This window comes from Ictalurus furcatus, chromosome 13, assembly GCF_023375685.1.
Source record: "Ictalurus furcatus strain D&B chromosome 13, Billie_1.0, whole genome shotgun sequence".
Lineage (NCBI taxonomy): Eukaryota > Metazoa > Chordata > Actinopteri > Siluriformes > Ictaluridae > Ictalurus > Ictalurus furcatus.
The window spans coordinates 11,623,551-11,650,402 of NC_071267.1; the positions used below are offsets into that span (position 1 = coordinate 11,623,551).

Genomic DNA, 26,852 nt, shown 5'->3' on the forward strand with positions numbered 1-26,852 from the left:
TAATCCAGAGTTTTTTTAGGTAACCCCCCTCCCCCAAACCCCCCCTTTAACACTTTGCATGCATCTGGTGTTTGTTGTTGTTGTTATTGTTGTTATTAAAGAAAATGGGCAGTGAGTTATTCTGATTTCTGGTTTGATTTGGAGATTTTTAATCTAGGCTGAAAAATTTTTAACAAAAGCCTGAAATTAGGAAACTAGCCAGATCAACTGTATATAAATAATGAGAATGGCAGTCTGTGGCAGATATCCTAGAAACAGTATGGTTTTTACAGGTATGGAAACTTTTTTAAACATTGCAAACTGCATCTTAAAATTAAAACCATTTTGTTTGAGTGATTTTAAAAAATTGCTATTGTGTAATTCCTAAGTCACACATTAACATAAGAGAAGAATGTTATATTATAAAAGAAAATGAAAATCAGGACACAAACATGAAAAAAAGGACATTTATTCTCTTCTCACCATCCTTTCCCAAAAAAGTGCATCACAGATTGTACAGTACCCCAAGTTCATGTCTGTAACAATGTCTTAAACAACCATTTGACATTTAAAGTCATTCAGGACAGAGGGCAGCGTGGGAGCAGAAGGTGCGCAGGCATGTCAAAGTCATGTATAAAAATCAGCTTGACTGAGGTGAGGCTTTGGGAATTGTTGTTCCTTTTCTGTAAGAGGTTGTTGTGGTCAGCTGTCATTTAACCCTTGTCTACAGCAGCAAGCTCTGAAAGTATAAATTGTAATTAAATACAGTTCCAATCAAAATTATTCAACCCCCACTGCAAATCAGGTTATTGTCAAAATTTACAGACTTTCAGCTGTTTGCAATGAACAAAGCCAACAAAAGCAATTGAAACAGTTCAACACAATGAAAGTGGTTTCCCCAAATTCAACTGAAAATGCAACTTATAATGATTTCTCCAGTTTCAAAATTATTCAACCCCTTCATGGTAACATCTTTAGTACTTAGTAGAGCACCCTTTTGCTGTTATGATCTGCTGCAAACAAGATTCATAGTGAGACATCAGCTTCTGGCAGCATTCCTGAGCAATGACAATGGCCTCCAGTTCAGTAATATTCTTGGGTTTGCGTGTTGCAACCGCCCTCCTCAAATCCCACCAGAGATTTTCTATGGGGTTCAAGTCAGGTGACTGTGATGGCCCTGCAGAATCTTCCAGGACTTCTTCTGCAACCAAGCCTTGGTGGAATTTGAGGTATGCTAGGGGTCATTGTCCTGTTGGAAGGTCCAATGATGCCCAAGCTTCAGCTTATTCACAGACAGCATGACGTTTTCTCCTAGGATTTCCTGATACTTCATTCAGTGTGTTTACATGGACAGCAATAATCCACTATTAACCCGATTAAGACAATACTTTAATTAAGAAACTACCATGTAAACAGCAATTTTTAATTACCTTAATCCGATTAAGGTCATACTCGAAGTAAACACAAATCGAATTAAGGCATGTGGAGTACTCCTGTTTTAGTCACATTATCAACTTGTATTACAGACATGTACACACCTTAATCACATTATTAATGTCATGTGAGAGTTTTCACCGCATTTTGCTACATGACACGTACACACAAGGCAGCGCTTACCATTTTACGGCAAACAAGAGAGCACGGCAGCGTCCCAAGCATACTTGCCTACTATAGGCCTGCAGTAAGAGAAATACATGTATCTCGGCTATTATATGGTAGGTAAGTACGCAATTTGGGACACAGCCTATGGCTTCAAGCAGTCATCTATTAGCACGTATAATATGACAAATAATTAACCGCACTGGAAGCATTCATAAAAATTTAAAATAAAAACACCCAAAACCGTATACGGCACCATAACGAAGACGAACTGTATGTTGATACGTGAAATTCTGGAGGGACGTCGGATGGCGTGGCGCGGTGACGTAATGACGTGTGCCATTAATCTAATTATGTTCTATAACATGTAAAACGGGTACATGAAAGGAGTATTCTAAAAGCGACTCATGTAAACACCTTAATCACATTATTATCTTACTCAGAGTAAGGTCAATAATTAGATTACTGCTGTCCATGTAAACGTAGTCAATGAATCCATCTTGCCTTCTACACGCTGCAGGTTCCCAGTGCCAGAGGATGAAAAGCAGCCCCGGAGCATCACCGAGCCACCACCATGCTTGACTGTGGACAGGAAGTTCTTTCTTCATTCTTCTTCCTCCAGACATACCGCTGGTCCATCGTGCCGAAAAATTCCAGTTTTGTTTCATTGCTCCACAGTACAGAATCCCAAAACTTCTGTAGCTTATTTATATGATTTTGAGTGACTTTTCTTGTGCTTTTGGGTCAGTAGTGGTGTACATCTTGGAGTTCTGGCATGGAAACCTTCTGCGTTTTTGATGCACCTTACTGTGCTCACTGAAACCTCAGTGCCTGTTGCCACCAAGTCTTGCTGCAGGTCTTTTGCAGTCACTCGAGGGTTTTTCACAACCTACCTTCTCAGAAACCTGGTTACAGCCGTTGATGGCTTCCTTTTCCAGGTATTTCACCGATTTTCTGCCCCTAGCCAGTTCAGGTATTTCATGTATTCCAGCTCAAGCACATCTGGTGCAACTAATGAAGCCCTTGATTAGTTGCATCATGTGTGCTTGAGACAACACCTGTTTTGCATATTTATGCTATTCATGGGGTTGAATAATTCTGAAACTGGAGAAATCATTATAAGTTGCATTTTCAGTTGAATTTGGGGAAACCACTTGCAGCATTCATTGTGTTGAACTATTTAAATTGCTTTTGCTTGATTTCTTCATTGCAAACAGCTGAAAGTCTGTAAATTTTGACAATGAACCTGATTTGCAATGGGGGTTGAATCATTTTGATTGCAACTGTATCTGCAGTAAGAATTGGGTTTAAAACAAGCATTATACTGTGTATCAGGATTAATAAAATGATAAAGGATTTTTTTTTACCATCAACTCCAAAAATCAGGCTGCATGAAGTGCTTAAGCCTTCACAAGGGCAGCAAACTCTAGAAAAGGAAACAAAAAACAGCAACAATGAGTGAAATGAACTGTGAATTTGGAGTGGTATTAAACAGTTTTATACGACTACCCCTATGCAGGCATTTCTTTTCTCTATTGTGTCACCTTAATAGACAACATAGAGCAAAGCATTTACCACAATGCTTTAACAAAAGAGCAATTTTCTGAAATGTAGAGTAAACAGTAAATAACTATATAAACACCAGACTAAAAAGTGATTAAAATATTAATCAAATATCTACTGAACACACAGAATCATTTGTGTAAGCAATCAGCGTATCTATAGTCTGTCTCACATATTTGTCTTCATTATTAAATTATAATGCCTTTCATTTAAGCTCTGCGAGGGCTAGTATTGCTTAAGTACCATCAACTCCAATTTTGCCATCGCCATCACTGTCACCAGCTGCAAGGAAGGCCTTGGTCTCAGCATCAGTCAGAGCTCTGGCACCAGCAGAGAAGTTCTGCAGGAACAGTCTGAAGGAAACAGGTAACGTTTAAGATGGGTATTATGGGATTTTTATTTTAAATTGAAGCCAACGAAAGCTCAAGGAACTGGATTCTTACTTCAGCTCATCTTCCTCAATGAAGCCGCTCTTGTCCTGATCAATGACAGCAAAGGCCTTCTTGACATCATCACTGGACTTTCCACTCAGGCCAACCTTGCTAAAGAAGGTCTTGTAGTTGAAGGAGTCAGCAGCTGGAGAGCACAAAAAGCACACACTGACAATGTTGAACGAGAGTTTTGACGAATCGAACACTGTGACGAGTAATTTGAAAATCACTGCAAGCAAACTTGAGAGTCTTTAGCTTGTCTAGAATGTTCTGAAGAGCAACAGCTCTACTTGAAACTAAAGTGTTCTTCATGGTTGAGCCATGATAGGATGTTAAAGCCTCAAGAAAACCTCAGGTAATGCAGACATAGTCTTGTAATGATTGAGAGGACCAAGAGATATTGACAGTACCTTGACAAGCCTGCAGGGCTGCAGTGATGTCAGCATCACTCAGGAGTCCAGCAAATGCCATTTTTGCTTTAAAGGAAAAGACAAAAAGATGGAGATAAGGCTTATAAATGTAAACATCTCACAGACAGACAAGTGAAGCGTTAGTGTTGCCTAATAAAGCACCATATAGCCTACAGTAGCTCATGCATATTTTGTTATCACTATAGTAGGCTCATATTAAAATATAAACTATGCAGATTTATTAAAAAGAAAATTAGAAGTGAACGACTTGAAGGCTAAGCTTTAAGCGTCACATCCTGGACATTATGATCCATAGGCTACTTATTCCTGATGCAGGTCCCAAGTTAGTCCAAAGGTTTGAAAAAAGAAAATAAAAAATGATAAAAAGGAAAAGTGTGTTCGGCTTGAGGCTGCAGACACTCACTCACCTCAAGTTGTTTGGGGTTGCGATGTGCACTCGGACTGATGAAAACTTGCGACTGCAGTGACCACATGCTCCGCGCCGTGAGGTTTATATACGCTCGCGCTGTGTGTCCACTCACCGAAACTTGAGGCAAGCGCGTAACAGACACCGCGTGCCAGGCAGTTGCCTGAAAAACGTATCCAGTAGTCAGGCCGTTCTATTTATAAGCGTATAAATGAAGATGGTTCAAATGTACGTATATGTAAAAGTGCTTAATACTCACCAGCGGGGCTAATAATACATGCTGCTGAGCCGGATGAACAGTGAACTGCAGAGCTGCAGTGTGGAGACAGTCAGTCCACATGATCTTCTCTCTTCACCGAGACTTGCACTGCTGATGCTGATGATCGGAAAAGCTGTAGAATTACTTTGCTTTCAGGACTGAACTCACATTTAAACAAATCGGATTATCAGTTCGGTTTCTGTGTAGGCTAGAGTTTCTGAAACTGGCGGTGTCCAATTTTTCAAAACAAACAAACAAACAAACGGAATCAGTCGAGTGACAGGTTTATAGCTACCATTAATTCTTCTTCTTCCACTTTTTTTTTGTTTGTTTGTTATTGCCATCTTTTCTTTTTTTTTTGTAATTTAGGCTTCTGCACTGTTTATTTTCACCTCCTTAGCAATGTGCTAGTTTTCTTTCATGCTTATATTTTGGTTTTATTGCTGTATGGCTAGAAAGGACTAAAACACATTAATGTTGCCATTATTAGGCAGTTTTATTTTTGTATATACATGTTTATTATGATAAATAATGATCTTTAAGAGCACATTAGATCCAAAAGTTTTTCAAAAGATGTAATAATGTAGCATGTTTAAATTTAAATGCATGAATGCAATTAGATTTTCATTGCCATGTTTAAAAATGGTGCAAGCACTGCTTCAGTGTATTAAGAGCAAATCTATCTGTACTTACTGAAGGTATGTGTTGAATAAATTCAGTCCCATTACATCGTGTCTGGAATGAACATTTTCAGAGTTATGTTCCAATTGGATATGTATGTATGTATGTATGTATATATATATATATATATATATATATATATATATATATATATATATATATAAACACTGTAGGGTGTAAATTCAACAATCTGGGTGTTAATTCAACACTGGGGATTTTGTAACTAGGCTACGTGAAAATGAACTGAAATTGTAAATGAAAAAGTCAGCGTTGAAGCACAGGGATTTAATCGATTTATAATGGATTTATAATGTAATCATCCAGCCTTTTATGACAGTTAAAATACTACCTGAATCATTCACCTGAAATGTTTTACTGGGAAGTGTACTTTTGTATTTTGTGACTCAATTGTTTCACCTCAAGTATATCTACTCTGCCAACATGTTATTACAGTGAAGGCACTATTTATGAAGGCTGTGAAAGGTGATAGGTGTTCGTCATTAAAATGCTCAGACACAATCGTGAGTGGAACTTTGTTTACGTTAGGGTTACCCCACTTAACCAGTAGCCAAACAGACATCTCTCTCTCTCTCTCTCTCTCTCTCTCTCTCTCTCTCTCTCTCTCTCTTGCTCACTCACTGTGTGTGTGTGTTTGTATGTGTGTTAATGTAAAATGATGAAAACTTATTATTTAAGCAATACCGAATAGCAAATAATCATTTAAGATGATAGTTTTTCTCATAAGTTCATAAACTCTAAGAAAAACATTCATGTCAAGCTATATATTAATATCCAGCTGTTTATTAATGAATTCCTAAGCAGGTTGGGGGACAGCTGCAGGTGGCAGTATCATCACTCACTATATGTGGCTTGTTTGTTTGTTGGTTTTTAATTATGCTAAAATCTAAACCTGCCTGTTTTGGTTTTTCTCTAAGATCAGAAATGTATTTATTTCTTTTCATTTAAGACTTTAAGCCTAACACTAACTGCAACCTGCCTGAACCGAATCAAATGGCACACTGCATTCTTTTAGGAGGGTGACAGAAAAAGACTGAGAGATTTGTTCATTCAAAAGTCCTAAATCTTGAAGCTTTGCCTTCAAAATAAATCCTTTCAATTAGATTTCAACATCACTTAGATTTCCACATGTGCAATGTGAGGGGAGCGTACAGAAGCCTTTTTACATGTCAAGAAATGCCCAAGATGCAGCACATCTATCTAAGTTTTAAAATCAAGAAGAACATTTCACTGTTTATTCTTGTGTTCTAATAAAAATTGAGCTAACTGACTATAATAAGGTCTTGTAAAAGTAATTCCCAGTAAGACCTAACTAGTATAGCAACACCAGCCTCATGTATGTACTACATACATGCACAATGTTACTGATCTGTCTGGGATAATTATAGACATATGTAAGTGATGCCTGTACAGTAATGTAGCCGAGTATGAATAGAGAAATGTAGCTTAGGAATCCTCTGTGGATCCTAGAGCTGAAACGTCTGTACATTCCTTCTGCTCAGTCCCTCCATGCCAGAGATAGAGCTGGAAATCTCTGGCTTTAACAGTTTAACAATTTTTCTTTTTCACTATACCATTTATCCCAATTGACAGTGTATCCAAACTGTCGCCTATGTGTCATGTAACTGTTTTTTGTCTCTTGTGTAAAATTCCTATATCAAGCTGGTTCATGCAAGATTATGTGTGTGTTAGATAATCAACGGATGATAGTTGTACACCAAATGCAAATTTATTTCATTGTCAAAAGTGCAAAAGGCATTTTAGATTTGCACAAGTTAGGCGCTTTACATAATTACATACCTAACAAGCAATAAATGAACAATAAATAGTTTTTAAGACATTTTTTTCTTGCAGTGAGGAGTTCTGGAGTTGTCGTAAATAAATACATATATAAAAAAAATTCATTAAGCATTGGAGCCAGGGCCTCTACAAAAGTATAGAGACCTATTTCCAAAACGAAAAAAAAAAAAGAAAAAAAGAACTGGATTCCATGAGAGCTTAAGCCTTCACAAGGGAAGCAAACTCTGGAAAAGAAAAAAAAAAAAAAAACAGCAACAATGAATGAAATGAACTGTGAATTTGGAGCAGTATTAAACAGTTTTATACCACTACCCCATGCATGCATATCTTCTCTCTATTGCGTCGTCTTAACAGACAACATAGAGCAAAGCATTTATCACAATGCTTTAATAAAAGAGCAATTTTCTGAAATGTAAACAGTAAATAACTATATAAACACCAGACTAAAAAGTGATTAAAATATTAATCAAATATCTACTGAACACACAGAATCATTTGTGTAAGCAATCAGTGTATCTATTGTCTGTCTCACATATTTGTCTTCATTATTAAATTATAATGCCTTTCATTTAAGCTCTGCGAGGGCTAGTATTGCTTAAGTACCATCAACTCCAATTTTGCCATCGCCATCACTGTCACCAGCTGCAAGGAAGGCCTTGGTCTCAGCATCAGTCAGAGCTCTGGCACCAGCAGAGAAGTTCTGCAGGAACAGTCTGAAGGAAACAGGTAACGTTTAAGATGGGTATTATGGGATTTTTATTTTAAATTAAAGCCAACGAAAGCTCAAGGAACTGGATTCTTACTTCAGCTCATCTTCCTCAATGAAGCCGCTCTTGTCCTGATCAATTACAAAGAAGGCCTTCTTAATCTCATCGGCAGATTTAGCTGACAGGCCAACCTTGGCAAAGAAGGTTTTGTAGTTGAAGCTATCTGCAGCTAGAAAAAGTGAGAAATTCCACTTGTTAGTATTTTTTTTTTGCTCTTTTTTTTTTTTGTCATTAACAGCTTGTCTAAAACACTACCAGTCAAATGAAACATTTTATATTAACGTTTAAGTCTAGTGTTTTTAAATGGCTTCTATCGTGAATGATCCCTATTACATTTCTGGGATGACAAGAAACGCATTACAATCTTTGGTACAAAGTCTTCATCTAGAAGTGTAAAGGGTTCATTGGGGGAACCTTTCAGAGAAAGCTCCAGTTAGAGCCCAGTTGGAAAGCTACCATTATTGACTATAAAGAACACTTAAAGAAAGACTGTAGAATGAACAGAACTGCAATATGGCCGTCTTACCAGAGCAGGCACTGATGGCTGCAGCCACATCCTCATCCTTAAGAATTCCAGCGAAGGCCATTTTGTTTTGTTTTTTTTAGATATCTGCAAATCAGTGAGGGAAGTGAGTTTTAAATGTCACATTAAAAAAAACACATACACTTAACTTTTAGCATGTTTCCTGCATACCATACTGACACAAGGTATTAAGGCTAGCACTGTAGCAAATACTAATCCACAAAATAAAATCCTCAGTGTTAAATTAATACCTAGAATCTTCAGTCTGAACAGGAAGCTGTGCTGTATAGCAGTGGCAACAAAACCTAATTATACATCACTTAACTATCATTGTGCCCAGCATAATCTTCACACACAATGTTTATATTAATCCTGCAGACATATGAACATTAATACAGTTCTAGACATTTAAATTTAGCTGGACAGGCCTGATTCTTAAACCCGTCACACCAAAATTCCTATCACAACACGAAGAAGAGAAGCTTAGGCTAGCAAGCTCATCCTCAGGCAGGTAAAAATCCTTGATGAGATAATAGCTTAGGATAAAGAAGGCAGCCATATCCTGCAGATGTAGATCCGTTTGCATCCACCAGCGAGTTTTTGCTCCTCTTTTCTTTATGTGTATTCCATGGTGGTGAAAGATGGCGAGATGAGTATGCAGTGATGGGCCTCACCTTTGTGTTGCTGCGCTCTATAGCAGATGTGGCAGATGGCTTTGGCCAAGAGTGCCTTCTCTTGCATTTATACCCTTGTCTCAAGAACTGTAATAGACACCATATGCTTAGGTTGGCAATAGTTTTGAAAAAAAATGTGTCCAGTAGTCATATAGGATTATTTATAGGTTTTCAAATGGGTAATGTGCTAAGCTCCATTGCGAAACACAATATTTTACCATGAGCTCCTTGAATTTAGCATGAAGAAAGAAGGACAGTTTAAGTGTAATGAGTTTGTCATGGAGGAATCAGCTATTAATATTGATTGAAGTGTCATCCTATTCATTCATTAATTTTCATTCTTCATTTATTCTTTGATTCATTCATATTGTTTTACCATTTAATGACATTAAATGAAAAAAAAGCTCAACTGTAACAAATGCTCCATAAGTAGTTAAGTATAATTAACACAAGTAATGTGTTTGAAATAATAATGCATACACTGATAAAATAAAAATTGTAGAGAAAATCTTTAAAAAACTAAGGTCTGCAATACAACTGACTCAAAACAAGTGATGAATGTGGTCTAAACGCATGCAAAAAAAAAAACAAAACACAACAACAACCCCAATATATTTAATTTTTTTTAAATAAATAAAAAATGTATTGAAGTAATTCAATTAAGTTGAAATAATCTGACTAATACAAAATAAAAAGTTGCTTTCTGTAGTCACATATTAGATAATGTCTAGCTGAATTATTCGTTATTCTTAATTTCATTGTGTCTGCTAACTGCTGTAAAGGTAAATGTGTCACATTACTAAATATGCACTAATTATTTGATGAACAAGCCACCACAAATAACTCCTAAATAGGCTTGAGTGTTTCTGCCTGTAACTGAGCTTCTATATGTTTCACATTACAGGCATTTTCTCTTTCTGTGTCAGATGGCAGTTCAAGGACTGAAATGGATCTGTCTCTAGAATGATCAAGAGATATGAGAGAAATTCATTATTGCTGTGTAATCACTTTGTCCTGTGGTGTGTGTGTGTGTGTGTGTGTGTGTGTGTGTGTGTGTGTGTGTGTGTGTTCACGCTCAAGGTCATTTCTCAAATGCTTAATTCAAAGGTCAGGGAAAAATCTATCACAACTCATATCTGTAGCTGATCACCTGCCATACAGTGTTAGAAAAAGGCTCACTTTAGAAAAACCTTTTTTCAAGTGTGACTAAAGACAAATTGAAATGGCAATGACTCAAATAGACTTTGATTAAACATCTTTATTTAGTTTCCATATAGATTTGATAGATTTTCATAACCAAGAGCAACAATGATGTTGTAAAATATGCAACAAAGTACATGATCATTTCCTTTTATATATTATTATTGATCATTAAAATGGATTATTAATACAAATTTATATATATATATATTTATATATAATTTTAATTAATATTATAATTATAATATTAATTTCCCATCTCAAAGTAAACATTCAGCAGTGTTTCTTTCTCCAGTGTTGTTTAGAAGATCTGGGCTCAAGAATCATTCACAAGAGCTGAGAATTCTGAGGGAAGCAAACATGATTATCAATTAAGATAAACTTACAAGTTAAGTGGTACAAAATATAGTTATTTAAACCTACCTTCCCAGCCAATCTTTCCATCCCCATCCATATCTCCAGCCACGAGGAAGGCCTTCACCTCAGCTGCAGTGAGAGTCCGTGCCCCTTTTGAGAAATTCTGCAGAAATAATCTAGAGTGAAAGCAGAAAGCACAAAGCACTGTAATGTGAGAATAAGAAGCATTATTTGTAACACTAGATGTTGAAATTAAGTTCATGGTGAATGTTCAGTGATGAAAATTGAAATATACTCAACTGTAACTCATCCTGCTCAATAAATCCGCTTTGGTCTTGGTCAAGCATTTTAAAAACCTTCTCTATCTCAGATGGAGTCTTCTTGGATAGACCCAACGTTGCAAAAAATGTCTTTGGGCTAAAGGAATCTTTTGCTGAAATATGAACATTTTGATTTAGAATATTCAAAAACACAAATGTACCCAGAAAAGAATTTTCTGTTCTTTTTTAAATGTTTGCTACCTGTGTTTTTCAAAGTCTTAGGAGTAGAGCATTGATCATAAGAAAACTTCAAACAACGATACAAGTTGTTAGAAAAAAAAAATTACACAAACATAATGTTCATACCTTTGCAAGCATTGATGGCAGAAGAAATATCAGATGCAGCAAGAAAGCCTGTAAATGCCATCTTCAGTAAAGCAAGGAGAATTTCTGACGTTCTGTCTATCCACTATATGGCAAGAGAAGGATTGTGCTTGTTGTATGTGTCAGAAACCACCAGCGCCTCTGTCAACAGCACCTGAGCCCTTTACACCACCTGACTTGTAACAGCACTGAACAACACAAGAGACGAAATTGCCTTTAATAAAATGGTTAAAACAAACAAACAAACAAACAAAAAATACGCATGGAACGGTTGTCTCAGTCAATTATTTGATCATCCATGCAACATGATGAGTGAAGTGAGAGTAGTTCAATGATATATTTTAACTGTAGTATGTAAGCAATATAGATTTGAAATAAAGCAGTAACTATAAGGTTACGTTGTAATATTTAAGTTTTAATTTGAGTGTATTTATATACATCACTGCCATGTTTCACTTAAAAAAAACAGCTGGAATAGAGCAGTTAAGATGGCTCTGTATTCAGCATTAATCTGAGAGTATTTACTATAGATAAAGACTAGCCATATTATTTAAATTGGGCAAACAGGAAGTAGGAAGTTTATGGGAATTACCCACCTTTTTGCACCATAGTTATATAACTACTGGTGACAGAATTAAATGTACTGATGTACATCTGACGAACAAAAAGGTGCTCTTGAGCATAAAATTAAACTTTATCTAAAAAAAATCTATGCTTGCACTTAAAAAATCAGCTCACAGTTTGCTCATATTGTATATGCTGCTTACAGTTTGGTCATGTTTTAGTCACATAATTAACTAGCACCATGTTTCACTGACTATCATAGTCCACTCAGCATGGTGGAAATTCATATTCATCAAGACTCTGTTTTAGAAATCGGCTGTAATTTTTAGTAAAGTGTAACCTGACATTTCTCTTCTTAAAACTTACCAGTGGTTTGGCTCACACGCAGTCCCTCTGTGGTCTTGCTAGGTATTTATATTCTATGTGGTAATATTGATTTGTCTTATCAGAAATATTCTTCTTTTGACACATCAGCATCAGGGTTGTTCAGATAAGAGAACTGTTTTTACACATTGTTTTAACTTACCACTAGAGTTTAAAGGAACTAAAAATTTTAAGGCAACTGGTTGGTTTTTTTAGTTAATATGTACATTTTACAGTGAGCTCTTCTTTATAATTGAAATTGTCAGCTTTTTGATGCTCATCTGGTCCCCATGTTGAGAGATTACAGCAACCACATCCAGATTTGTTTTGTGAATGCAATAATAATACAATGAGGAAACATCTAATCAGATATCTGTCCAATTATTTATGATTTAGTGTTAATATTGGGAGCAAACTTATCTGAACTTAGGTTAAGCAATTAAGTTTTACTCTAATTACAAAAAAAAGTAAATAAATAAAAAGAGTAGGTGTACCATGTTTTAGTAAATTGATTATTATTTTTTGTCTAATTTTAGTTGATGAAAATCTACCGCAGTTTGAGTCAATGAAAGTGAAATATTTCACAGTGTAATATTTGCCAAATAAGGACTATAGATTTTAAATACAAGCATGAGTTTGTTTTTTTTAAAGTATAATTTGGTTCTGTCATTTTCTATTATTTTTTATTAATTAATTTACAATTTCCCGAAGAATGTGTAATTCCTACATAATTCCTAATTCAACTTTGCCCAATAAAAAAACACAGTAATTTACAGTAATTTACTCTCAAATTAGTGCTACACACAGACTGCACTGTAAATGTCAATACATTTGATTCTTGTGAAATTCTTATAGTCTGTTTTGTATTAAACTCTCTGTATATAAGTGGCAGACACAAATCAGTTGGTAAGTTTGTTTAGAACAGACTATATTTGGTTCATGAGAGTTAGTCATCCTTCCTACTTTTCTCTATCAGCTTTATATCCGTATGCTTCCGTACAAAGATCTTGTGCGTTTGTTGTTCATTCATTTAAAGCTGAATGCTTTCGAAAACATCCTGTTATTGCTAAGTTGTCATGATGGGGCCTTTCCATACACCAGTCAGCAAAGGGAATCTCTTTGTGATTTAAGAGTGCATAATTATAGTCAAAGTGTGTTGATTTTTACACATTAAGCTACAGGAAGGACGGTGTGGGCAAATTTGTCCCTTTAACATATCTTGAAAGGCATCAGACATCATAAGCAAAATCCTGATGAGAGGAAGTTTAACATTTAATCCATACATTCCCCTCCTAAACTATATGATTCACTTGTTTGTGCTATACACCAAAGACATTTGGGTTTGAGATAAAAAAGATGGATATTAGACAAGAATTTAGAATTAAAGCTTTTATTTCCTGGTCTTTAAATCTCTGTGTTAAATAACATCAAACATATAACCTTTTGTATCAGAGCATCCAATTTTTAGGTGAGTCTTGAAGTAAATGAAAGTAAATAACACTTAATTTTTGGATGAATATCCATTGCTTGCGATAACTGTATCAAGCCTGTGACTCACCGACATCACCAAGTTGTTGATTTCTTCTTTTGTGATGCTTTTCCAGGCTTTTACCACAGCCTCTTTCCGTAGCCTGTTGTTGTTTGTTTTGGGGGGTTTCTCCCTTCAGTCTCCTCTTCAGGAGGTGAAATGCTGCTTAATGGAGTTAAGGTAAGGTGATTCACTTGGCCAGTCTAAAACCTTTCACTTTTCCCCCCTGATGAAGTCCTTTGTTGTGTTGGCAGTGTATTTTGGATCATTGTCCTGCTGCATGACAAAGTTCCTCCCAATTAATTTGGATGCATTTCTCTGTAAACTGGCAGACAAAATGTTCCTGTAAATGTCTGAATTCGTTCTGCTGCTATCATCATGAGTTAGATCATCAATAAAGATCAGTGAGCCTGATTCAGAAGCAGCCATGCAAGCCCAAGCCATGACACTACCTCCACCAGGTTTCACAGATCAGTTTGTAGGTTGTGGATCATGAGCAGATCCTTTCTTTCTCTTTCTCTTTGGCTTTTCCATAACTTTAGCAGAGATTAATCTTTTTTCCATAACTTTTGTGACTTTCAGAATTTCCAGAATTTCTGTATTTCTTTACAAATTCCAATCTGGCTTTCTGATTCTTTCTGCTGATGACTGGTTTGTAGCTTGTGGTATGGCACATGCAGTCTTCACAGGTGAAACTGAAGGTTAAAACCAAGAGTACATGTTCAGAGCTATTTATTGTTTAAACAATCAATCTAACAGGACACACTTGGGTAATAATAAACACCTGCCAGTCACATGTTTCAATATGTTTGTTTGCCTACAGGTGGTCTGATACAAAATATGCTATGATCAATGTTGTTTAACACATCTACATATAAATACCAGAAAATAAAAGCTTGAATTCTAAACATTCCTGTCATATTCCTCTTTTGATCTCAACCCCAAATTTCTTCAGTCTACAGCAAAAACAAAAGAATTGGTTTGAATTCTGTTTGTGTGTATGCAGCGTAAGTGTGCGTGTACGTTTGCATGTGTAACAGGTTGAGGGGCTTCTCCTGTGTTCTGCTGTGACGTGAGCTCTGTTTCCTCCACAGGCTGTTTTCCTCAGGATGGACTCTTGCATGCTGGTGTGTGCTGCCAGCCGGCAATGACAAAAACATCCTCCCAGTCTGCTACCTGCCCCTGTGGCCTTGTTCCTCTCCATACACATTCTCTTGTTTGCAGGAAGGCCAGGTTTCCTGTGTGACAGGGATTGCGGGGGCTGTAGTCCATTTTCTGTCTTATACACTTAGTTCTGCATCTTTTGTTCTCCACTTCAATGCTTATATACACAGGTGGTTTTTGATCATCAAATTCAGCCGCATATGGGTGTACACTGCGTTTATTCAGCATGGCTGTGTCTTATGGTGAGTGAACAGAGAGTCTCACAATTATAACTGTTTACAGCAGGGGTCTTAAACCCCCCAAAAATCTGATGTGGCTTCAGATCTTTATTCCAGCCAAACTGGAGTACACCTATTTTCTTGTCCTTCATTAGTCTATTATGTAGTTTCTCTTTGTCTGGAATAAAAACCTGGAGTCACAATGGCCATTCGCAGATAAGATTTGTTACGGTTTATTTCTGTAGTGCTGCAATATTGCTCTGTGATAAAGTATGGTAACATTTTGACCTATGATGTATTTAGTTTATCAAAATAATTAAGATTATCTCTTACATCTTTTCTGTATTGAAATATTTGTATGTTTTGAACGCTTACGATTAAACTGTCTGATTCATATACTGATAATGATGTTAAATCTGTAATAGGCTGTGTAAAAATCTCTGGCATAGCTGCATAATGAGTGAGCACTCGCTATACATGAGGTCCTGAAAGCTTTAGCTGAACACATACATTTGTATTTAGTTTATCAAAATGATTAACATTATTTTTCTATTTTGAATGTCAGATTATTTGTATAGTCTTAAATACAGCTGAAGTTTCAAAGCCCTCTGGTTGAACTTGAACACACATATTGTATGTGTTCAGTGCCAATATACATATGTTCTGCCTTTGGTTGATTTTATTTTGGGGTTAATTGCAGATAGATTTTATGGATGGGGCCTTATTATGTATATGTGTATGTATTTATTTGTTTGTTTGTTTGTTTATTATATAACATTTTCATGACAGTTTTAGCAATATGAAATGATACAAGTATTGAAATAATAATCAATGCACTTATATGTGAATGCTGTGTTAGAATGACTGTTTCCATTGATTCCCACACATGTTCATGATATCTCTGGAGCGTTCTGTGCAGTCCAACCACTAATCTTCTCTTGATGGATCTACACCATTTACAGAACCTTTGCCTGCACTTGATGCTTTAATGGCATTGTCATCAGGCAATTTGACCAAAGCAGTCCTGAGATTGTGGTCCTAGCGTTCCCAGGCTCAGTTACAGTTCTAGCTATTTCCAGCTAACCAGCTGTGATGGAAGCATGCCAGCAGGACTCTTCGGTTTAGCCAAGACAGGGTCTTCAGTTTTATTTGTTCCTCAACTCTGACATCCATCATTCAACACTGGGTGTGTACACACTCTCTTGCATTTGGTGAAAATATTTACATTTCTAAATGTAAATCTAAAAGCATGCATAAAATTGGTTTTCATATTTTGAGTTATTGTATCTTTCTCTTCCGTTATATTATCACTAAGAGTTGAAATAAATCAAGCATCTAAGCCCATATGCAATTCTTTCTGATCTCATTTCTCCTATGTGTCTGAGAACAGATGCCCAGGGGCCATACACAAAGACATTGCTGATCATTCTGTCAACATGTTTGAGGCTTTAACATGGTCCACACAGACAGTCAGCAGTGGCAAGGGGCCATATGATGGGCTCAGACAGGGCTGAAGCTGTTGAGTAATATTTGCACACTCTCCAGCACATGGTTTGCCAGAGATGGTCAACCTTAGCTTGTGGATCAGGTATCCTCTACCTCGGCAACAAGTCTCTTGGCACTTTTACACAGGCAGAAAATAGAGAAGCCAGCACGGGGGGCAATTTCCTGTCTTTCCTCCTCCATGTTGGCATCAAAAATAGATTTTTTTTGTGAGTAGGCATTAAACAAGCATAGTATTAAAAGAAAATACTGAAGATGTACCACAAAATGTGGTGGAAGAGCATTACTGAATACTTACCACATAAATCTTCTGAAAAGTTGAAACGAGTAGATCAGATAAAAATGTGATCTTATTCGGGAAACCCTTCGAAGGTTCCTCCATTTTTAGTGGACAAGGCGTTGACAATCTTGGGTGTTAAATGAGACAACAAATGCAAATTAAAGAGATTGCGGCCACTGAAACTCTACATAGCACCTGGTTATGACAGTTAAATATTTTTTCCCCTCTTGAATCTGTGTGGTTGTAACACCTTTGAGAGTTACTAATACTGCGTTTTAGTGTTTAAGTTCTTGACTAATATTTGAATCTGGTTGTATGAAATCATTATAATGATGTTTGATCTTGCATGTGAGACCTTTAAAAAAACATGCTAATGAGTCTGTAGACAAAGTCACCAGTAGTATACCTGACTGGCTCAGTGTGTTTTGGATTGAATGTGCGCAACTGGAGGAGGGTGCTACCCAGTGTGCCAGTTGGGGTTTCCCTGAGCAGCCAATGGCCTGTCTATGGGGTTACAGCATGTGCTGGACAGACTTAATGATTAACACTTGATCCTTCCTGCTTGACTATCAAACCTCATTTTTACATTTCAGCTTATTAACATTTGTCATCTCATTTATCATGGATGAAAACTGCAGGTTGTGAGGGGTGGTGAAAAGGAGATGGGGACCTAAAGTTGAATCAGCTCTGTCACTGCCGATGTGAATGAGATGTCTCCCGGGCTTGCCTGGTCTTTTTAATGACCATGTTAACTCATCCCATATGTAAACACAGCAGAGAAAAGGAAACACATTAAATTCCTCAGCTGTTCAGCGTTCATAGGGTCACAGAGAACAGGGCAAGTGCCGTACCGGCCGTTACTGACACGCCTTTACACCTCCAGTTATTTTGATTACCAATTACTGCAGAATATTTCACTGAAAGTTCACAATAAAACAAATTAAAAGCAATAGTATACCTAAAAATAAATAAATGAATGAATTTATTTTTTAAGCTCATATTCTGTGGCATAAAACATCCACACTTCTACTCTTACACTGCTGTAAGAAATCCAAGATAGTGGTTGCTCAATTTTATAGTGTAGGTGAGCACTTTTCACAAACTCAGTTAATCATCTAAGATTGTACATGTTGTGCATTCTGAGATGCTTTTCTACTCACCACAGTTGTAAAGAGTGGTTATTTGAGTTACCGTAGCGTTCCTATCAGCTCAAACCAGTCATCAAAAAGGTTTTTCCACCCACACCACACATTGGCTGTGTTTTTTTTGTTATTTTTTTTTTTATTTTTTTTTTTTCCAGTATTCTGTGTTTCTAAATTACTTAAACCAGCCAGGCTGGCATCAACAACCATGCTGCAGTCAAAGCTTATCACAGTTTGGAAATTCTCAAAGTCACTCAGATCCTTTGTCTGGCCCATTTTATTGTAACACCGACTACGTGCCAGGACTTCCTGCCCAAAATTACTAATGCCCTTGTGGTTAAAAAGCTACGCTGAGGACTAATTCTGGATTTTTAAAAATGCACATATGGGTGCATTACCCATGTATTTATATATGTATATATCTCATGGATATCAAACAACTGCAAACACAACACAGGTTTATCAAAAAATATCTTTGTTAAATATAGGTGTGCAACAATTATTGGCACCCCAATGAATTCATATGAGACAAAATATATTTGAAGTATATTCACATTGATATTTAACATTTTTTAGTATACCTGGGTGACTAGGAACAGGAAATTGTTCAACCATGACTTCCTGTTTCACAAGGGTATAAAAATGAGGTAACACAGGCCAAATTCCCGTAGTCATTTATAACAATGGGTAAGATCGAGGAATATAGCTGTGATGTGCGGCAAAAGGTTGTTGAACTTCACAAAATTGAAAGTGGCTATAAGAAAATAGCACAAGCATTGAAAGTGCCCATTTCCACCATCAGGGCAATAATTAAGAAGTTCCAGTCAACTGGAAATGTTATGAATCATCCTGTAATTGGACATGTGTCTATATTGTTTCAATGCACTGTGAAGAGGATGGGTTGAGTGGCCAAAAAGTCTCCAAGGATCAAAGCTGGGGAATTGCAGAAGTTAGTTGCATCTTGTGTCAGAAATTCTCCCAAACTACAATCCGAAGTCACCTACATCACCACAAGTTGTTTGGAAAGGTTTCAAGAAAAAAGCCTCTACTCTCATCTAAAAACAAACTCAGGCATCTTCAGTTTGCCAGACACTACTGGAACCTCAAATGGGATCGGGTTCTATGGTCAGATGAAATCAAAATAGAGATTTTTGGCAATAAACACCAGAGGTAGTTTTGGCGCACACAGAGAGGTAGCTATATGGAAAAGTACCTCATGCCCACGGTTAAATATGGTGGTGGCTCTTTAATGTATTGGGGCTGTTTTTCTGCCAGAGGATCTGGGCATTTTGTTAGGATACATGGCATCATGGACTCTATCACATATCAGCAGATATTAAATGAAAACCTGACTGCTTCTGCCAGAAAGCTTAAAATGGGCCGTGGTTGGATCTTCCAGCAGGACAATGATCCAAAACATACATCAAAATAAACACAAAAATGTTTTACTGACCACAAAATCAAGATCCTGCCATGACCATCCCAGTCCCCTGACTCGAACCCCATAGAAAACCTGTGGAGTGAACTGAAGAGGAGAGTCCACCAGTGTGGACCTCGAAATTTGAAGGATCTGGAGAGATTCTGTATGGAGGAACAGTCTCAGATCCCTTGCCATGTATTCACCAACCTCCTCAGGCATTATCGGAGAAGACTTAAAGGGACGTAGCACAAAGTATTGACTAAAAGGGTGCCAGTAATTGTTGCACACCTATATTTAACAAAGATATTTTTTTGGATAAACCCGTGTTGTGTTTGCAATTGTTTAATATCCATGAGAGCAGAGTATTTTTGTGAATTTTTAGAACAAAACATCAAAAGCTTAAACAATAAAGACAATTTTTCATAGCCTGTATATATATATAGCTTGTGTCTTTCTTTTGCCTCCTTAGGACAATTCCAGTGTGGACTTATGTGGATCTGCACTCTTTTTTGTTAATCATAATGTTCCTCAGGTAATGCACACTTGCTATTTATAGTCACATGGATGTTGGTTGATCATTTTACTCAAAAACACATTTTCTTGCAAGGGTAATGTAGTAAAAGAATTCAAATGTGTTTTGTTATTATCATCCTTCCCATAATTCAATTAAAACACCTCTCTGTTTTTTATGTGAATTTGCTGATTCAAAATCAGAATCCAGTTTTTTCAGAGCAAGTGCTTAGCCATGTGAGCCATAGTACCAGGAAAAGCAGAAACATATAGAGTAGAAGAAGCCTCGCTTGGATTCGTTCTCAGAGGACAGTCACCCCCTTATTTAGACTGTTCAGATGTTCATTGGCAGAGTCTATGCCAACTCAGCCTGATCTCATTTCTGAGTCCTAAGCCTGGGTGGCTTAGACCTGAACATCAAAAGTACATAAACAGTTCACATTTGATGATCTCTAGAAGCTCCGATTCACTTTTGGCACTTTTGAGTTTTTCTTTTTATTATTAGTATTTATTTATTTTTTTTCCATTTCATGGAATTTAATGAATTAAAATACGGAATTGAGTTATTTATTTAAATAACCTCACGGGCAAATTTAGTATGCGTATTAAATGTATAGACGATGGTGGATATACTTGCACTTCTCACTGTCTATACAGCTCTGACGTACTGTATAGGGTACCCTCTTGATGTTTCCAAAAAAGGTGTCAGTGGTTGAGGGGGATATCTCGTTCTTGTCCCTTATTCAGAATGCAGTGGGGCACCAGACGAGCAGGGCTGAGGTAGTGGTACACAGCTCTCAGCACCACTGGCTCTATTTTGCATGCTCAGAATAAGCCCAATAGCATCCAATTACACAGCTCTCATGGATTGTTTGGTGTCAACTGTTGGAGGGATATGATGATTCTGCTCTTCTAGTGTAAAAAGATATATCGAGGTTCCTGTCCACTTTTTTGTGAGCATATTTTGTCCGTATGCTCACTTGGTGATGACAGTAACTGAAACAGAATTAAAATAGTGAGGCTTTCCCCTTTAAGGTAGTAGTGTAATTGTGCTTTCAAGGCTCCTAGTTTGCAGATGAGATCCTGACATGACCCTGTGTCACTTATGTTGCAAATCCTTCTGGGATTGGTGCACTTAGTTACTGGTTTTTGCTGTATGTCATTGATGAGTTTCAATTAAAGCAAAGGAAGGATAATGCACATGGTGGGAAACTGTGACATGTAAAAACAATCCATGGGAGCAGTGTAATTGTATACGTTATGGTAGTGAAAATAGCATGTGTAGGTTAGTGGAGAAGGCAGTAGTATCTGAATCGTCACATTAAAGATTTGGCTCTGGTTTCATTCTCTTAAAGAGCCTTGTGAGGGAAGTAGGTAATGGAGGGACTAATATAAATGTGTGTGTGTGTGTGTGTGTGTGTGTTTGGGGTTTTATTGGGACACATTCTAACCTCTAGGGTTTAATATGCATACATCGGTAGGCCGTGCGTAGGTGTCCATATCAGGTGTTAAAAGGTCACAAGTGAGGAAGAATGAAATGGGTTGTGGGATACTTTTTTTTAAAGACAATTTTAAGATGGAATGAAAATCTGAATTAAACAATAACAGAGCTTTCTACAACAGCAAGACAACATCTTTACCTTCGCCAAGGTAGTCAAAATGTGGAAAATGGTCGGTTTAACATCACATTGGTTAACCTCATAGGAAATAATAATAGTTAGCAATTTATTATGATAACTTTTATTCTAATGTGCATATGTTTTTGAAGCATGTGGTCTAGCTTCGCAGGCAATATTTATGAAAATTATGAAATAATAATTCATGGAATAGTCATCATTAGTCAAGACATTCACTGTTTGGACGAATCTACCTCTTGATTAATCTCTATCTCAATCACTCTCTCTCTTGCTCTCTCTTCCTTTTAGGGAAAATTTGCCAACTGTTTTTTGCCCACTCTTCAGTATATGCAGTGCTGCCAAGTCAAGTGGAAAAAGTGTCAAATGTCTGTCCATTCATCTTCTTCAGGGGTCCTCTGTGAAACCAGACAGGAGCAAACCAAGGAAACATGAGCCCCCTCTTCCCTCTCACCATGTGCCTGAATGAGATACCATATGCATCTTTTTTCATTTTATATCTGTGAGCAAGAATGAGTAGGGTGTGTCTCTGTCTCTGAATGTGTGTGTGTGAGCAAACATGCGCTGTCCACTGGGAACAACATCCTGGTGCTGATGAGTGTGACAAGGAAACTCCAGCATCAGTGATTTTGTTGCCAGAGGAGCGTCCCAACCATTATGACCATCCTCTCGGTACGACTCAGTGCTGATGAACTTTCTGCATACATAAATAAGACAATTTTGTCCACATTATCCACACAGAGATTGTCAGCAGACAAGTAGAGACAAGCTTCTCTACTCACTCCCAGTTTCTGATTTATTGGACTGTACAAATGGAGTTAATCGTCATCCTTTCATATGACCACTAGTGGGCATTATATACGGCTTACACTGTACTCTCAGTGATGGACTCAAGAGGGCATGGAAGCTCTCTACTAACCTGTGTTTTAGCACCCTTAATAATGTCTACTCCTTACAGTCTGATGAGATTCACCAATCCTGTGGACAAATGCCCATTGAGGTATTCTAATTTCCAGTCCTGCAAATTTCCAGCATAGTGGCTGCATTTCATAGGTTGCGTCTGTCCTTGATCAGCATTTTCCCAGCATGTACTGGTGTTAAATTTTATCATCTCTTTTGTTTTTTTCCCCTCTAGTATTCTGTTTTGGCTCAGTTTTTGAGCAATCATACTTCATCATTGTGAACCGAAATTCCATTTACCCTAGAAACTTTATATTTGAAATAAAATGATGACATTGCAAATATCCCAGTTTATAATTCTGTTCTTGCAGTAATCTTTAATAATTATAATTACACAATTATGTTCATGAATAATTCCATGGCTGCAGTGAAGCTAACATGTATAGTATATTGTTACTAATGTGTGGAATATAAGTATATTCCTGGTTTAACCTGGGCCTGGAGTTGATTGTTTAGGAATCACAGCTGTTTTTATACATATTTCCCTTCCTTGGTCTACTTCTTTGTTGCAGCATTATGTAAAGCACAATTAAAAAAGTCAACATAGGTTGACTGAAATATAATGATTCGGTAATTAATATTAACTTATTGTGATAATGTATTGTTTTATTGTAAAGTATTACCTTATTAACAGATAACAATTTTAAACAGTGTGATTGCATCCTGTAGCTGTAAAACCCAGTCAGTCAGCAGGTAAAGAGGGAATTAGTCAGAGAAGTAATCAAGAGACCAAAGGTTCTATTCAACATGGGATCTATTTAACATCACCACCTTGCTTCAATGTGGGGAAGGTGTTTTGGGGGTAATGAGCAGTGTTGGGTTTCCGCACAATATATACAGTATAGTGCTTTGTGCCAAGGCCAGAAAGTTTGGTCTCATCAGACCAGATCCACATTTTTGCTGAGTCTCCAACATGCCTTTTGGTAAACTTGAAAAGGGATTTGATAAGACTTTCATAAAGCCCAGATTTGAGCTTCCCTGGGCTTCCCGTTGTAGATTCTTGACATATAATCATAATTAAATCCATTTCAGTTCCAGGTCACAGCTCCTTTGTGACCTTACATACAAAAATGTAGTAACTACATTACAATACATTACTAACTGCAGCCCATCTGTTACTATACATACCTTCTATCCCATCCATAGACTGAAATGAAACACCAGTGATAGAGCATGCTCACCACTTATTGTACTTAAAATCCAGCATTCAATCTCATGAAGGTTTGCTGGTCATGTGCATGACTAATGCTACATAGTTAATCAGAGGTAAAATATCATGTAAATAACCCATGTTTAACATTAGCTAGAATCTCATTTCCTACCTAGCCAGTAACTATTAGAATCAATCCCAGTCTAACCTGGCATTAGCAACGAAAACAGGTTAAATTACTTTATATATTTACTGAGGTATGGCCAGGGGCACTCATTCTCAAGTTCAACATTGCAGCTCGGTTGGTTATTCATATTATCAACAGCTTATCCTGGTGGCAAACTGATAGCTATAGCATTAACTACATTGCCTAGAGTGAAAAGGTCTTCTTTTATAGTTTTTTAAATTAATTAATTAATTTATATTTACACATTTATAAACATGACTGAATTCTTTTAACTGAAATGTAAATAAAATGAGTGGGAGCCCATTCTAGTTATGTATAGTGTACAGTCATTGGAGATGAGAGATGACAGAAGAAGAGACCTTTGAGATTTGTAGATGTATTTAGTACTTAGATGTACCAGTACTTAGAAGGTTTAAATAAAAATGTAAGAAGTAAAACGTTTTTTTTTCTTGAAAGTGTAATTAAGTAAGAGTACAGGTATTAAAATCTAATAACACTCAAATAAAGTATCAATAACAAAGTACAATTCCTCCCTGTCTGTTGTGTGAGTTACACCTGTTCACATGGCCAGGAGATAATACTGTGGAAGAACCAGTTACTCTGGACATTATAAGCAAAATTAATAGGTACTACCTTCGCCAATTAAGGAGGGATCCAGACGAAGATTAGTTTAGTTGAGTGTCAGCAGTTTTTACAGTAAAGCTAGCTTGAATATGATAATTCTATTCAGTTGAGATAAATTTGTTTGTTAACTGTTTAGACTGTCACTGTTTAGAGAGGTTGTTTGGACCACTCCTTACAAGTGGTGTGTTTGTGTGTGTGTGTGTGTGTGTGTGTGTGTGTGTGTGTGTGTGTGTGTGTGTGTGGGTGTGTGTGTGTGTGTGTGTTTGCAGGGTGTGGGGAGTGAAGGGGTGGAAGTTAAAGACACCTGTTAGGCAAAGAGATGTTAATCCACAGGATAGAAAAACAGAAGATTAGGTCTGCCCAAAAAAAAACCAAAAACCCTCTGTGCTCACACACTGATGACTGACCGGGAAATTCTCCACTCCTCATTTCTCTCTGAGAAAGCATCGCAAGATCTTCATCTGCTAGTCTGCCCAGAGTTTTTTAGGCATGTGTACATTTGCGTCTCTGTGTGTGTCTGTGTGTGTGTGTTGCTTTTCTGACTTCGTCACAGCACCAATTGAGTCATCGTTCTGTATGCTATCTGAGTCACCCATTTCAGGGTTGCCTAGTGACCATGACAGGGGAAAATGTTTCCTTTTGCGTAGTTGCTGATGCTTGGTACCAATATTTATTCAAGATCTGTTCTGAGAGAGCAGGAGAAAACCAGAGATTATCTGTGACAGGATGAGTGTTCTTCCATGCAGGAAAAAAAAAGAGCTTACTGACTATTTTTGTACTTTTCCGGCTTTTCATAGTTACTTAATCTGGTCCTTGGTGCTTAATGGAAGTAGCGCTGACCAGAAGAGGCTTGGCAATGCAATCTCTCAGGAGGTCACTGGTCACTGATTACTAGTGGTTTCATAGTATTTGAATTGCTTTGCTGTCTTTCAGTTAGATACATTCGGGTATCTAAAATTCATTAAACCTCTGCTGAGTGTCCCCAAGACAGACTGACCTCTAGAACAAAGCCAATCCAGTAATGTCATTATATGGCCATTGTTTTTGCACCAATGAGCACATCAGTTATTCTACATATACAACATTGTCCTATATATAATTAGGTGATTTCACCCATTAGCATGCACTTGTCCCCTTTACCACCCATGCCTAAAAATTTGGATGTGCCACTGGATACGATACTTCAATTAAGTCAATAGCTATATTTACATTATTTGCAGGTTATTATATATAGTTTTCCGCTTTTCCACTTGATTTCATCCTTCTTTTGTTGAGTTCAACCATACATACATATGCTGTTCAATCAACTCAACTTGTTTCACTTAATCTATGTTAAGAAACCATAATGTGCTGTATCATAATCCAACCAGCGACCTAAATAAACACTCTGTGGTCATTTGAGGCCTCTAGATACAAGCATATTTGAGACATAATCTTCCAGTGAAATTTTTGCATTAAGAGCACATCAGTAGTCTAATAGTCGTGATAAAGTGCTTTAAAAAAAATCAATATACAAATCATGTGAGGGGGGCACGATGGCTTAGCGGTTAGCACGTTTGCCTCACACCTCCAGGGTTGGTTCCCGCCACCACCCTTTATGTGCTGAGTTTGCATGTTTTACCTGCGCTTCAAGCTTTCCTCCGGGTACTCCGGATTCCTCCCCCCCAGTCCAAAGACATTAGTTTTAGGCTGATTGCCAATTCCAAATTGTGTGTGATTGTGCCCTGCGATGGGTTGGCACACCGTCCAGGGTGTCCCCCGCCTTGTGCCCCGAGTCCCCTGGGATAGGCTCCAGGATCCCCATGACCCTGTATAGGAAATATGTATGTATGTAATAAATATAATTCTATTATTATTCATAGTATATCTACACTCATTGTGTAATATTTTAGTACCTTGCCAAGCATACTAAAGATTTACATACATATACATTTACATACACCTAGATTTATACATATAATTGTCCTTTTTGACAAAAACACTGGTCCCATTGACCTGTCTTATAATCCATATGAGCAGACTTTTCTTCAGGGACCCACTTAACCACAGAATATGCACAGGGTTTGCTCTGTGGTATAAAGCTTGAGATAATTATCCAAAGCACATTGCCACTGGGCTTCTGAATATGTTAAGCAAGTGTGTGGTAACTGGACAACGCATTTGTGTTCAAGGGAAAGAGAGAGACAGATGCTTTAATGATTTTAGTCGATGCATTTCACGGTCATCCAGCTTAGGCCTGCTGACATAACAGGCCATTATTATTTTCCTCTCAT

At 37.2% G+C, this 26,852-nt stretch overlaps 3 protein-coding genes and 1 long non-coding RNA gene across 4 annotated transcripts; 1 reads left to right on the forward strand and 3 right to left on the reverse strand.

The window, feature by feature from the left end:
• Nucleotides 1-432: 432 nt before the first annotated feature.
• On the reverse strand, nucleotides 433-4,510 carry LOC128617355 (parvalbumin alpha). The gene is made up of 6 exons (XM_053640431.1): nucleotides 4,411-4,510; nucleotides 3,983-4,048; nucleotides 3,585-3,717; nucleotides 3,385-3,494; nucleotides 2,946-3,004; nucleotides 433-718 (listed from the first exon to the last, which is right to left on the reverse strand). Exons 2-5 carry the CDS (start codon nucleotides 4,041-4,043, stop codon nucleotides 2,979-2,981), a joined length of 330 nt encoding a protein of 109 aa, XP_053496406.1. The 5' UTR covers nucleotides 4,044-4,048; nucleotides 4,411-4,510; the 3' UTR covers nucleotides 433-718; nucleotides 2,946-2,978.
• Nucleotides 4,511-7,588: 3,078 nt separating this feature from the next.
• On the reverse strand, nucleotides 7,589-8,536 carry LOC128617172 (parvalbumin-2). Its single transcript, XM_053640199.1, has 3 exons — nucleotides 8,461-8,536; nucleotides 7,971-8,103; nucleotides 7,589-7,880 (listed from the first exon to the last, which is right to left on the reverse strand). Exons 1-3 carry the CDS (start codon nucleotides 8,519-8,521, stop codon nucleotides 7,763-7,765), a joined length of 312 nt encoding a protein of 103 aa, XP_053496174.1. The 5' UTR covers nucleotides 8,522-8,536; the 3' UTR covers nucleotides 7,589-7,762.
• Nucleotides 8,537-10,520: 1,984 nt separating this feature from the next.
• On the reverse strand, nucleotides 10,521-11,571 carry LOC128617173 (parvalbumin, thymic-like). Its single transcript, XM_053640200.1, has 4 exons — nucleotides 11,315-11,571; nucleotides 10,989-11,121; nucleotides 10,755-10,864; nucleotides 10,521-10,676 (listed from the first exon to the last, which is right to left on the reverse strand). The coding sequence occupies exons 1-4, from the start codon at nucleotides 11,373-11,375 to the stop codon at nucleotides 10,648-10,650; spliced, it is 333 nt and encodes a 110-aa protein (XP_053496175.1). The 5' UTR covers nucleotides 11,376-11,571; the 3' UTR covers nucleotides 10,521-10,647.
• Nucleotides 11,572-14,847: 3,276 nt separating this feature from the next.
• On the forward strand, nucleotides 14,848-22,902 carry LOC128617421 (uncharacterized). The gene is made up of 2 exons (XR_008387563.1): nucleotides 14,848-15,193; nucleotides 16,132-22,902. It is a non-coding gene; the product is annotated as an uncharacterized LOC128617421 (long non-coding RNA).
• Nucleotides 22,903-26,852: the final 3,950 nt, after the last annotated feature.

Bases quoted from the DNA above. Each gene is read 5' to 3' on its own strand.
- LOC128617355 (XM_053640431.1), bottom strand. From the start codon at position 4,043: ATGGCATTTGCTGGACTCCTGAGTGATGCTGACATCACTGCAGCCCTG. The intron at 3,718-3,982 runs GTACTGTCAATA...TGTGCTCTCCAG, and splicing joins AGCCCTGCAGGCTTGTCAAG to CTGCTGACTCCTTCAACTAC. The intron at 3,005-3,384 runs GTACTTAAGCAA...TTCCTTTTCTAG, and splicing joins TGGCAAAATTGGAGTTGATG to AGTTTGCTGCCCTTGTGAAG.
- LOC128617172 (XM_053640199.1), bottom strand. From the start codon at position 8,521: ATGGCCTTCGCTGGAATTCTTAAGGATGAGGATGTGGCTGCAGCCATC. The intron at 8,104-8,460 runs GTAAGACGGCCA...CACTTTTTCTAG, and splicing joins AGCCATCAGTGCCTGCTCTG to CTGCAGATAGCTTCAACTAC. The intron at 7,881-7,970 runs GTAAGAATCCAG...TGTTTCCTTCAG, and splicing joins ATTGAGGAAGATGAGCTGAA to ACTGTTCCTGCAGAACTTCT.
- LOC128617173 (XM_053640200.1), bottom strand. From the start codon at position 11,375: ATGGCATTTACAGGCTTTCTTGCTGCATCTGATATTTCTTCTGCCATC. The intron at 11,122-11,314 runs GTATGAACATTA...TTCATATTTCAG, and splicing joins TGCCATCAATGCTTGCAAAG to CAAAAGATTCCTTTAGCCCA. The intron at 10,677-10,754 runs GTAGGTTTAAAT...TGCTTCCCTCAG, and splicing joins TGGAAAGATTGGCTGGGAAG to AATTCTCAGCTCTTGTGAAT.